General features: G+C 42.7%; 1 protein-coding gene across 1 annotated transcript in view; it reads right to left on the bottom strand.

Moving 5' to 3' along the window:
• The window catches only part of LOC109912326 (angiotensin-converting enzyme 2-like), a 55,694-nt gene that overhangs the window by 16,925 nt on the left and 24,949 nt on the right, over window positions 1-13,820 (bottom strand). Inside the window, exons 3-9 of the mRNA XM_048602545.1 lie at window positions 12,260-12,490; window positions 10,681-10,850; window positions 8,893-9,119; window positions 7,611-7,755; window positions 3,768-3,866; window positions 1,813-1,935; window positions 543-721 (exon numbers count right to left, since the gene is read on the bottom strand). Coding sequence (XP_048458502.1) covers window positions 543-721; window positions 1,813-1,935; window positions 3,768-3,866; window positions 7,611-7,755; window positions 8,893-9,119; window positions 10,681-10,850; window positions 12,260-12,490 — 1,174 coding nt within the window. The remainder of the gene's footprint in view (window positions 1-542; window positions 722-1,812; window positions 1,936-3,767; window positions 3,867-7,610; window positions 7,756-8,892; window positions 9,120-10,680; window positions 10,851-12,259; window positions 12,491-13,820) is intronic.

Here is a 13,820-nt window from a genome sequence, read left to right as displayed (position 1 = left end):
GTGAATGATGAGTGAGTGAGGGTGAGTGATGAGTGAGTGAGATTGAGTGAGAGTGTGAGGGTGAGTGAGTGAGTGTGTAGATAAATGATGAGTGAAGGAACCCTGTCATCTGAACCTGGTCTGGCTTACATGTTAATCCAGAGCCCATTACTCCAAAGTAGTTGATTCCGAACTACCTTCTGGAATGGCCTCTGAGTTAAACAGTAACTAAGAACTAGCAGAAATGATGGCCATAGACCAGGAAGGAATAAATCAAAACATATCATGATGAGTCTGTGTGACCAAAATAACCTTGGAGATCTCTTCTCACCTTCAATCACCTTCTGGCCATACCCATAAAAATCATACCCAGCTGAAGGAAGGCAAGATTTAACAGCCTCAAAACCACAGGGCTGGCACCGAATAAAAGATTTGGTGAAGTATTGGAAACTGTCACAGTCCATTACTTTCTTAGGCTGGTTCCTTGTGACACTAACAAAAACAACTCAATTATCCACGAAAGGGTGCGAAAAGATGGCAGGATTGGTGGGTTGACTACTTACATGGGCTCCAGTTAGTGTCCCAGCCAACGGTTCGACCATTGTCTGCATTGTTTTTCTTCAGCCAGGTATGCAAGGGTTCAAAATATTTCAGCAGTGATGCAGAATTCATTCTGGTTTGGTTAGTTACCTTCTCGAGAGCTCTAGTCCAGGATTCAGACTTCCCTAATTTAAGCATATCACTGCATGTGAGAGAAAACAGGGCAACTGGATAAGTCCCTTTGCCTCTTTGTAAATGCTTTGTCACTTCCTGAGAATACTGAAGGAACCAGAACTAAAGGAACTAAATAGCTTCTGCGCACAATTTCTGTCTCAATCTTATAGTCAATGAGCTGGATATATTGGAGAACGATGTCATGAATTATCTCTCACTCAGTTGGACTATTTTTCTTGCCTTAGACATAATCATACATGGCAGTTATAACAGAAACAACAACTTGCAATCATAGAGGGTTTTAAACTGTAGCAGAGCCACCCTGAGATGCTTCACTGATGAGAAACCCAACTAGCAAAGTTGACGTTAGCTCAAACCAGAGTTGGCAGACTCTGAAATCTGGCAATGTGTCAATTCTTCCATTGACAGTGCACGGCAACATATGGCATAAGGTACAAAGCATCAGTCAGAACATTGAGTACTGGAGTTGGGTTGTCATGTTCCAACTAGGCCACATTTGGAGTGCTGTGTTAAATTCTGGTCACTCTGCTATAGGAAGGATGTTATTAAACTGTGCAAACAAGATTTACAAGGATGTTACCAAGACTGGAAGATTTGAGTTGTTAGGAGAGGCCGGATAGGCTGGGACTTTTCTCCCTGGAGCGTAGGAGGCTGAGAGGTGACCTTACAGAGGTTCATAAAATCATGAGGGGCATGGATAAGGTGAATAGACAAGGTCGTTTCCCCAAAATGAGAAGGCATAGGTTTGAGGTGAGAGGGGAAAGTTATAAAAGGGACCCAAGAGATAACTTTTCACACAGAGGGTGGTGCGTGTATGGAATTAGTAGCGGCGGGTACAATTACAACATTTAAAAGACATTTGGACAGGTACATGGATAGGAAAGATTTAGAGGGATGGGGGCCAAACACAGGCAAATGGGACTAGTTCAGTTTAGGATACCTAGTCAGCATGGATGAGTTGGGCCGAAGGGTCTGTTTCACTGCTGTATGAAATTGTTTTACAATGTCACTTTGCTATATTGCCTGGAATTTCCCATGAGTTGAGTGTGCTTATGATAATCTAGATACACCAGAATACGCAAGAAATTGAAAACTTGCCTGAGCTTCTTGCCTGCTACTGTGGAGTTGGTGATGGCACATTTGTGTAGTTCACCTTTGTGGCCAGCAACTTTACACAGAGCTTCGTGAAACTGGAACTGGTAGATTGTCCTTGTGTAGTATCTAAAGAGAAGGACAGGGGATGCTTTATTGTAGACTGCAAGGGAACAGCGCAATAACCAACACATAACACCAGCAGCAGTGAGCACTGGGGCAACTCTCCAATTCACGAACAATAATCCACTGTCAGGAACCAGAAAATGAGATTTCTTTGCTGTTGTATTTGGCAGGAAAGATCCACTAGAAGGAGACAGCGGCACGGTGGCTCAGTGGTTAGCACTGCTGCCTCATAGAGACAGGGACCCGGGTTTGATTCCACCCTCAAGTGACTGTCTGTGTGGAGCTGGCACATTCTCTGTGTGAGTTTGTTCTGGTTTCCTCCTGCAGTCACAAAAATGTGCCCACAGTGTCCAGGGATGTGCAGATTAGATGGATTAGCCACAGGAAATGCAGGGTTACAGGGATAGGTTGTGGGTGGTGGGTCTGGGTGAGATGCTTTTTCAGAGGGTCAGTGTGGACTTGATGGGCCGAATGGCCTGCTTCCACATTGCAGGGAATCTATGATTCTATGACTAGCTCATGACAGTATTCTAGGAGTGTTATTCCCAATTTGAATAGGCCATTCAAGCCTGCCCTGCCATTCGCTAGGATCATGGCTGATCCAACATTCCTCATATTCCCCATAATCCTTGATTTCCCTCACTGATCTAGTATCTGTCTTAAACATACACAGAGACTCTGCCCCACTGCAGAAAACTCACAAGCCTCTCCTCAGGAAGCTTGTTGCTTTGATAAAGTTAGCACAGCCAGTGATGTGGGTTTTGCCCTCAGCAGGGAACCTTTACTTAAAGCGACAAAGTTTATACTGTCCCTCTATTTATAATATGAAAAACATGGTGTTGAAGGATACGACGGATGTTTATTACATGTTAAACAAAAATGATTGACATTCACAGTCACCCATGTGCCTTGCCAAGTATTATGCTCTTTGGTTACAAGAGAAACATGCTTTCATGAGTGTGCCATGCTTCAAGTGATCCGAGTTAAGATGGAGTCTGAGATCTTTATATCCTCAGGTTGCATGCTACGACATAGTGATGATTTCATGAGCATATCTCTTAAAGATACTCTGAAATACTGACCATGAGACAAAACTCATTAGCCAGTGGGTAGAGGGGAGGTCTCAGCTGAGGTTTGGCTCATGGGCAGATATTAACTTTTCCTTCATTACCTATTGGATAGACAAAGTGAAGCTGAAGATGACATATTGTCAGGAGGGGCGGTTCCCTGACTTGGGTGGGGGGCAGGGGGTGCATGACTATGGTCACCAAATGAGTCCATTTAGAATTGAGGTGAGGAGGAATTTCTTCACTCAGGGGGTGATGCGTCTTTAGAATTCTTTATCCCAAAATGCTGTGCAGGTTCAATCTTTCAGTACATGCAAGAGAGACAGCAACGTATTTCTGGCTATTAAAGGTATCAGTGGATTTGGAGATCAAGCTGCTACCACCGTGCCCCGAACTCCTATTCTGCAAAATATTGTATAAATTGCCAAAATGCATGGCCACAAATTGGATGTTTGAACTGTCTTCTTGCAGCGAGATACAGTCACAGCATCATGGAATAAATGTCTCAACAGGCTGGGAAACGCTCACTGGAACATCCAACATCGAGGGAAGAAATCAAGTTGACAAAGTCTCAGGAATATTTGGTCAACAGTGAATCTTCACAGGCCCCATCTACAATGATGGAGTCGTCAAGGTCAACCGTGATAAAAGAACGTTTCATGTTACAGCCAGAAACCTGAAGGACTGTTTTGAACTGACCCCCTCCTGCACAATTTGCTAACAGCACGAAAGTCTCAGTTCCCACACTGCTGGGGATTTTACACATACCTGATGAAGGAGTAATCATTGGAAACATGATAGAGAGCAGCTGGGTCACAGTAGGTTTCATCATGTGGCAGAGGCTCGACAACACCAACAATCTTGCGTCTAAGGAAAAATACAAATAATGAGATTTCTCATTGAAAGAGATTTATAATCCATCCCACTTCCTTGACCTTTCCTTACATCTTTGCGTTGCACCCCTTCGCGTAGTCATCCTATATTCTTTCAAACGTTATTATAGGTTTTGCTTCCATCACCCCTTCAGGCACTGCAGCTCCAATCATAATCATTTATTGTAAGGAAAAATACAACCAACTCACGTCCCATTCTGTGTTTTGTGATTAACTATCCCAGCTCTGGTGCCCTCTGCTTACTGACGTTCGGGTCAGTGAAAACAATTTCTCCTTAGCTCCTCTCTCAAAATACTTCACAATCTTGAACGTCTTTATTAAATCTCCCTGTAACCATCTCCGTGATAAGGAGAATGACCTTCACCTTCTCCAGTCCTTCCGAAGATGCGACAGCCCTGTCTCTAGGTGCTGATTTTATAAATTCCCTCCTGCACCTTCTCCAAAGCCTTACCCTCCTTCTTAAAATGCAGTGACCAAAATTTCTTACAGCATTTCAGCTGGCAGTGCTTTATCTTGGTTCGGTATAACTTCCCTTCCCTCGGAATCTGTTTAATATCAGATCACACAGACTCTTTAACAACATCTTAAACTTGTCCTGAAATTGTCAAACATTTGTGGACAGAATTCCACCTCCCCCACCCCCCCACCACCAACCCTGGGCTTTCATATCCTGTACTCCTTTTCAAATGGCACCATTTAATTTAGGAACATGAGAAGGAGCAAGGTGTATGTTTATGTATGTGCCCGAGTATATTATATACTATGTGTCTATATGTTTATGTGTATGTTTGCATTTAGCTCCTCAGACATGTTTATGCATTTGATGAAGTTGTGTCTAACCAGTGACCTGCCTTCATCTTCCTGCATTTTTCTCCGTTTCCATTCATGCATTCAGACACAGAAAGTGATCAATGTCAGATTCAAAATTAATGATTCATCCAGCATCCAGTGACACTTCCTGAAGCAAGTTTGAGACTTCTAGCACCTTTTGCATGAAGAAATATTTCCTAATTTTTGCATTCCTGACAGATCGAGATCTCATTTTTCTGGGGTATGTCTCTGATCCTAGATTCCACAACTAGGAAAAATAGTTTCTCCCTATCGACCTTTTTCCCATAAAATCTTAAATACTTGATTAAGTTACCCGACAGCCATCAGATCTCAGTCGAATATAACCCTAGTTTATGTGATATCTTTGCTGGCAATTTAATCCTCAGAATCTGGATATCATTCCAATAAATCTGCACTGTACTCCCTCCAAGGCCAATATATTCTTCTTAAGGTGTGGTGCCCAGAACAGCTCGCTGGTGTTGATTAAATGTTCCCTGACAGAGCTGACTTTTACCTCCTTGTATAGTATTCCATTCAATATAAAAGCTTAGTTTATATTGTCTCTGCTTATTCCTCCATTACAAATGCATCTCTTCACACTTTTCCATGTTAAGTTTTATCTATCTGCATCCATCCATTTCACAGACCTTTCTATGTCCTCCTGAAGTCTGTTGCTATATTTCCCACCGTATAACATGTTTCTGAGTTTCTCTACAACTGCAAACTTTGAAATGTTTGAAATTAGTAACTTAATGTATATCAGAATAGAAGTAGCTTTACCTGTTCCTGTGGGATACCTCTCTTTGCTTCCCCCCAGTTAGATAAATACATTTCTGCTTTCATTCCTTTAGCTTTTGTTTCCTCCTTTACCTCTGATCCTCTGGGTTTCAATTTTTCTAACACATCAATAACTAACTCACAGAATAAAAGAATAAATTATGGCATTATCTTCATCAATTCTTCTAAATACATCAGCTACTAGTGGGAGTTTTTTTTTAATTCAATCACAGGATGAGGACATCATTGACCATCCCTTATTGCCCAGAAGACAGTTAAGAGTCAACTACATTGCTGTGGTTCTAGAGGCACATGTAGGCCAGATCAGGTAAGGATGGCAGCTTCCTTCCCTAAAGATGGGGTTATCTTCCCCCTTAACAATTGACAATGGTTATCATTAGACTCTTAATTCCAGATGTTTATTGATTTCAAATTCCACCATCTGCCTTGGTGTGATTTAAACGCAGGCTTCTGGATTAACCATCCAGTGATAATACCACTAGGCCATCACCTCCCTGGTTAATACTGGATCCCATGGGCTCTTACCTTTTGGACCAGCTTTCCATTTGGCACTTTGTCAAAGGCTTTACTGAAAGGTGCAAACAGGGATTTAAGAGGATGCCACCAGAATTAAAAGCTTATATGTGCAGAGGCTCAGAGAAGTCAGTCAGTAGGATTTAAACAAGGATTCTTCTCTAAAATAGACCAGCTCTCATTCTACAGCTGGTGGAGGGGAAGTCCTGGACAAACTGTGCAAGATTATGCCAGAAAACTGCCCTCAATTAAAATCCAGGCCTATGTTTCTCTTCCTGCATTTTTAACGAGGAGTGAATTCAGCTAGAATGTGTTCAGTATGTGGACAAGCCAAACGGGAAAGTTAAAAATCAGTAGTTGGGTCCAAAATGTTAGCATTATTGGGCAAGAGAAAGAATTTGTGTTTCCATAGCACCTTTCAATACCTCAGGATGCCCTAAAACGCTTTCCATTCAATTGTGTTTCCTTTCCTTCCATAGTCCCAGATGAACCATGGGGCTACTCCCTCATTAGAGAGGGGGGAGAGTATGGCTGGTGATTTAACCTGAGGGTCACCATATCATGGAGGGGCAAGGTTGAGTAAACAGGGTAACCTCGGCCAGAGCAAGGACTGAGCTCACTCTGCTGATATCTCTGTCACATCACAAATCAGCTAACCCAGCTCACTGAACCTGTTGCCTGGACCCTCTGTTGTAATGTAGACAAATATAGAAGTCAGTTTGGGCACAGCAAGCTCCCAGAAACAGTAGAATGACAATGACCAAACAGCCTGTTTCTGCAGTGATTTTGACATACGGGCTGCGTATTAAGCAGGCCACTGGGAAAATCTCCCTGCTTCTGCTTCAAAGCAGTGCCATTCCCCTCTTCCAGCTCCTTGGAGGCCAGACCAGATATTGGTTTGACACAAACCCAACCGAAAGATTGGCTCAAAAAGTCACGCTGTGCTCCAGTCTAGCAGTAATCCCCATCCGTCAGCTTCCGAAGTGACAGGGCTCGTCATTGGCACAGACAAAAACATAAACGACAGCAAACTCTGTTTTAACCGGCCCCTTATCAACCGGAACAATCAGCACGTAGTATATAACGCTATGTCAGAGCTTTACAGTACAACAGTGATGTGTACACCAACTGTATTATGTTGCTACTACTTCATGTGTCTTCTATATTGATTTTAGGTGGTGTGTCAATGTTTTGACATCGATTTTGTTGAGAGTTTTGATGACACATAACTCTGTTTATTCAGGGTTCACTGCGGTTGTGCTCTATTCTTGATTATCCGGAATATTTGATCAACAGGCACACTTCTGGTTTCCCTCCAAATGCCGGTTAATAAGAAGTTTGCAAGACTCCAACACTCACAGCATGGCCCAGGTCCTACTACAAAATTGTATTTGCTCTAACTTTTCATAAAGAGGAAGCCTGAAATGAAAGCCGACGTTTGTACCACTTCTTGCGCTGCCTTCAGAACTATCTGCGCTTTATCATCTTTTATTTCAGTAGAATGATAAAGACAGAAAGATACCTGGACTATTGCCGCTGTGAGATTATTAATCAGAGCTCAGAATTGAATACTTACTTCATTTCCCAAAACCTTTTCATCCACTGATCTTTGGGTATGTTTCCTCGGAACATTTCCCAACGCCACTGCTCCATCATGTATGTGAAAGGTAAGGTGCCCACTATAGTCAGTGCTTGCTTCAATAGGAAGTTGATGTCAATCTCTACAGTAGAAGTAATCACAACTGTTACATCTCCCTCACAATTGTTAGTCTCACCCATTCATACTTATGGCCCTAGTGGCCTAATGGATAAGGGATTGGCCTCCTAAACCAGGGACTGTGGGTTCATGTCCCACCTCGAGTGTTGTATGCTTTTGGTGGCTCAGTGATTAGCACTGATGCCTTGCAGTGCCAGGGCCCCAGGTTTGATCCCAGCTTTGGGTGACTGTGTGGAGTCTACATGTTCTCCCCATGTCTGCGTGGGCTTCCTGTGGGTGTTCTGGTTTTCTCCCACAGTCCAAAGATATGCAAGTTAGGGTGGATTAGCCATGGGAAATGCAGGGTTATGGGAATGGGGTGCATGGGGTCTGAGTGAGATGTTCCTTGGAGAGTTGGTGTGGGCTGAATGGCCTGCTCCCACACTGTAGGGCTACAGGCCAACATTAAGGGCATCATAAATGGCAGTGTAATTCCTCTTGCCTCTGTCCATTTGCTTTGTCCAACAACGCCTCGACTGAGAGTCACTTCACACTGGTCAATCTGCCATATTCTTGTTTGTAACTTTGACTTCAATATGGGGAGATGTTTCAAGAGGAGTCAAACAATGTTCCCCAAGGTTCCCCTGGGGTGCACTGTGGGGTGGGACAGTAAAATTGACTTTACCACACCTTTTTAGTCAGGGTCTAGCTACAATGTCCAACTGCAAAGTATGTATAGTTTCTTCTTGAGTCAGTGTCCTATTGGGGGACACCATCTAGGTTCATTCACCTGGCAATGGTGGAGTAAAATAGGCTCTTGGAGCAACAGAGCATAGTTGGAACGATACAGAATCATTGGAGTAATAGACAATTGCTGGAAAAATGGTGGATTGTTGATTTAATAGAGAGTTGTTAATGCATCATAGTAAGTAATAAAGGATTAGCATAGTGATGAAGAACTGTTGGGGTAGCAGAGGGCTGTCGCGGTAATAGTGGGTGTTGGAGTAATAGCAGACTGTTGAGGTAACAGGGGACTATTTAAATTATAGCAGGCTATTGGAATAATAGAGGACTGTTGGAGTAATAGGGGCTGTTTTTGTATTATAGCGTGGTTGGGATAACAGCAAACTATTAGCTAACAGAAGCTGCTTTAAGTACCTACCGTTTGTTTCAGTGAAAGAATTGGAAAGAAGACCCAGTGATTTCAGATATTTGGGAGTAGCTGCTGAGAGTGACATGATCTCCCCTACACCTTCATGGAAACCTTCATTTGCCCCATCTCGCAATAAGTAGGTCAGATTAGCGTACTCCATGTCGTACTGTATATGACCCATTTCATGGTGAACAGTCAAGAAGTCTTCCATGTTAACTTTGGTGCACATTTTAATCCTGCAGTTAAAACAAGAAGATAATACTTTCATTTTGCACATCAAGTTCCTGAGTTTAGAAGGGATTGTCTTATCAGCAAAGGTTAAGCAGTCTGTTGGCCTTCATTGTGAGAGGTTTCGAGTGCAGGAGCAGGGATGTGTTGTTGCAGTTGTACAGGGCCTTGGTGAGACCACACCTAGAATATTGTGTGCAATTTTGGTTTCCTTTTCTGAGGAAGGAAGCTCTTGCTCTCGAGGGAATGCAGCGAAGGTTTACCAGGCTGATTCCGGAGATAGCGGGACTGACGTATGATTGACTAGGTTAGGATTGTTTTCGCTGAAGTTCAGACGAGTGAGGGGAGATCTCATAGAGACTTATAAAATTCTAACAGGATCAAACAAGGTAGATGCAGGGTGGATGTTCCCGATGGTGGATGTATCCAGAACCAGGTGTCACAGTCTGAGGTTTCGGGGTAGACCATTTGGGACGGAGATGAGGAGATATTTCTTCATCTAAAGAGTGGTGTACCTGTGGAATTCATTACCACAGGAAGTAGTTGATGACAAAACATTGAATGTATTCAAGAGGTGACTACATATAGCACCTGGGGTGCACGGGACCAAAGGGTTTGGGGAGAAAGCAGGATTAGGTATTGAGTTGGACGATCAGCCACGTTGGTGAAGAATGACAGAGCAGGCTCAAATGGCCGAATGACCTCCTCCTGCTCCTATCTTCTATGTTTCTATGTTTCTTTTAAGAAAGAAGAATGAGGGGTGATCTCACTGAAACATATAGGATTCTTAAGGGGCTTGGCAGGGTCAATGCTGAGAGGATGCTTCTCCTCACAGTAAAGTCTAGGACCAGAGGGCATAGTCACAGCATAAATGGGCACCAACTGAAGACTGAGATGAGGAGGAATTTCTTCTCTCTTTGACTTGCCCCAGACTTTGGAGCTCCTTGCCACAGAGAGCTGTGGGGACAGAGTCCTTGTGTATGTTGAAGCCCGAGCAGATTCTTGATCAGTCAGAGAATCAAAGGTTGTGAGGGAAGGGCAGGAATGTGGACGTGAGGAGTGTTGAATCAGCCACGATCCTATTGAACGGTGGAGCAGGCCCCACTTCTGCTAATATTTCTTATAGTCCTAAAAACACAGAAAAGGGTTTTAAAAGTAAATTAGCTGAGGAACGGAGGAGACAGGCGATACTAGCAGGAGGTGATATTGTTGACAGGGTGGTTACAGGGTGGATATCAACTAACTGTAAGCTTAAGGTTGTGACCCATTATCTTCAGCCTCGGGCAGTAGCTAACAAATTCTTGGAGGTCGCAGCCTGGGAGCAGAGCTTGTGGTGGGAGGCAAACAATAGGATATGGTTTTCTCAATGGGACCCCTTCTTTGCACTGGATCAGAGAGTTTGCACTACATACCCTACATACACGAGGGAAATCTGTTCATTCGGATGTGATAGGACTGAGCATAAATCAAAGGAACATCACAGCAACATGCACTGGAGTGGTGATAGTCACCAAGGAAGCCGGCCAGCCCAACGTTTTCCTGATCTTTAGCCACCTGCACGTTCTGTACCTGAAATCCACTCTGTTGCCCATATCCCACGCTGTTGGATGACAAACAACTTTACGGCCATCTGGTTTCTCAATCATTGAATAGTTCCAGAAATGAGCATTCATAGGTTGAAGACCCAACGATTGAAAGAATAGATCTGCCTTCTGAAACATTTTTTTTGGATCCCATCCCTAAAACGACAAGGAACCAATTCATGTAATTGCAACAAGGCATTAAAATGTCAATTAATCAATCAATTGTTGGCTTTACAGGAAAGAGCAAGGTATAGAATAACCTTACACCTTACTACCGCGAATTGGTATGTGCCAATATAAAAATAAACTATCTAATGTAGGAAACAATCAACTTTAAATCAATTGAACTGGAGACATAAGACAGCAGTGTGTAATTCTAACACCGTGTTGGAATAGTTACGCTGCCTCCAATTCTAATACAACTGGGGAGTAACATGGGCAATAGAACATCTGGGACAAATACATTCACAATACTCCAGGGATGCTAGACCAGCTACTTTGCACCATCAATTAGGTTTGGAAAGATCTATAATAGCAGATAACACTGCTAGTCACTGTGTTATTAGATAGCCAAGCATTGAGTATCTAAGCATTCATCTGCATTGATTAGCTGTATAGACTTGCTGATTAAAGGGTGACAGCAGTTGTTATTGTTGCTGTTATTGATGAAGTTTATAATATTTTATCATTAAGGGCTCCAAGCTTCTATTTTAGACATCAATGGGTTTTTGCTTTTTTGGTTCTAGAAGGTGACTGTTTTAGTTTTTGAAGGTGACCTTTTTTTTTCCAAAGGGTCAGAAACTCATTTGAATCAAAACAGCATTTGGAAGAAATGATGTGACTTAAGTCAAATTATTGGACAAGCCAACTGGTGAATTATTAAAGCTTTTGCTAAATTGACCTTTCACGACCTACAGAAAGAGAGGTCAATTCAGAAGAAAGGCTTTATATCAGCTAAAATTTCAGCATATTTTTTGGCAGTCTCCCAGGCCAATTAAAGCTGGAAAGAAATCATATCTGTTTTAGTACTCCCAGTCAACAGGGATTAGAAAGAAAACCTGAGGTTTTCTCAGCCTTCAGTGAGGAAATGTCAGTAAATTAGTCTGTGACCGTTGTGACCCCAGGTAGAAATAGCAACAGAGAGAATGAGATCTGGTCAAGGTACAGCAATTCAGCTAAAGGAAGTTCTTGTAACATTGTCAGGTTGAGTAAGAAGTGTTAAAGTGAAAAAAGAAGTGATGCTTTACCGAGGTTTGAGAGTCTGTAACAGATATTGATGGGAAATTGGGCTGAATCTTTCTCCCCACTGTCTGTGGTAGGATCTGGGGTCGAACTTGTCCAGTTATCCCACCAGCTAGGATGACAGCAACATAAAGGGCACAACAGCTAAATGGCCTTTTCCTACTGCATATTTTGAAAGTGCATCTATTCCACTTGCATAATTGATAAGACATCTACAATATTACACTTGGTACCTTTAATAACTAGTCTTCTTCAATTAACTGTCTTCAATATAGTTTAGTTGTAACATCCTTCATACAGGAAGGGCACAGCAGTCAATGTACCTGTTTGACCATTTCAGATGTCACATCAATGTCTTCCTGGGACGGATATGGAATTGACCAAGGATACAGGTTTCCCCAAAATCTTCCCCACATGTCACCTGAAAAGGAAGTAGAATTTAGGTTGAAATGCCTGCAAGATAGCTGGGCATTAAGCAATGGCACCTGGATGTTGTGTAGAACATTTACAAGCCCCAGGGCCAAATTCAAGAACGGGAATATATTGTAGAGCATCTGGCAAGGGAAAGGCAGAGTCACTTTATTGCACGTTATCCTGAGACTACCTTTCAACTAGCCCCATATTTACCTCTCAGAACCTTCCCAAAGCCTCTTCAGTGTAGCGCTCAGATTCAAGAAAAACAAAGGAAAGACTAACATTTATCTCACACCATTATTGACCCGAAGCATTGCAAAGTGCTTTATAGCCGATGTAACCATTTCATTTAAAATCCTGTCATTGTTTAGGAGTGAAAGCCACAGCAGCTGGATTTCACACAGCAAGATTCCACACTCACTTCACCCTACAAATCAGATCAATTTGTTTTTGGTATTGATTGAGGGTAGCTATTGGTCAAGACACCAGGGAGAACTCTTCTGAGAATAGTTGCAGTTCGCTGGCTCAGTGGCACCTCAACTGCACTGAGGTTTTGGCTGAGGGTGTGCATTCGGAGTGGGGTCTAAACCAAAGACCTTGAGAGGCCCGTGCACCAGAGGAGAGCCACAATTGGCACGTCACCTGTACCCACATCTGCCAAGGTCTGTTCACGCCAGCCTGTTGTTATAGAGACACGGTTATGTGCTGTCTCCTAGGACAGCCTTCACAGTGAAACAAGGCAGCTATTAGTGACCCTTGGGGCACAACGTGCTGATGTTGAGTGAATCAGAGATGAAAGGGTAGGGAATTGACGCACTGAGTATCAGGCTGATCACTGAGTGGCACAGTAACTGAGAGCGCAGTGTTATCCCAGCAGATTATTGACAACAGCACATACCCAATTGTACCATTCCTTGAGGGTTTGCTTATAGCCATTCCCTCTCCTCAGTGCCTTTTTCACCACCAATGTATCAACGATGCTTCACAACACCCAGGGCTATAAATGATTCTTTTGCATTGTATTGCTTAGATCAACCAGTTGATGATCAATTATGCTTGTGACTAAGTAAGACTGAAAACAAGGCATGAAACAATAGCTTTGTTTGAACATTTATGGATATTGCTTTATTTTAGCTAATGTTCTAGGGCATTTACACTTTGGGCAAATGTCATCAAGTTAAACTGAAGAGATTTTTCTAGAAAGAACGCACACAACAAACTTAATAAAACAAACACAGATTGAATATCATCCTATGAAATGGGCACCAGTAAACCTAAAATGATCATCTGGAAGTTAAAACAGTTTTCAGACAGCTGAAGATTTTGGGTTAACTATTGGATACTGGGGTGAGAGACAAAAAGAAACTGCAGATGCTGGAATCCAAGGTAGACAAACAGGAGATAACAAGGTGTAGAGCTGGATGAACACAGCAGGCCAAGCAGCATCAGAGGAGCAGGAAAGCTGACGTT

The sequence above is a fragment of the Rhincodon typus genome, chromosome 11 (assembly GCF_021869965.1).
Source record: "Rhincodon typus isolate 14 chromosome 11, sRhiTyp1.1, whole genome shotgun sequence".
Taxonomy (NCBI): Eukaryota; Metazoa; Chordata; class Chondrichthyes; order Orectolobiformes; family Rhincodontidae; genus Rhincodon; species Rhincodon typus.
Note: the sequence above shows the minus strand (reverse complement) of the source record. Positions and strands in the feature narration are given on the sequence as shown.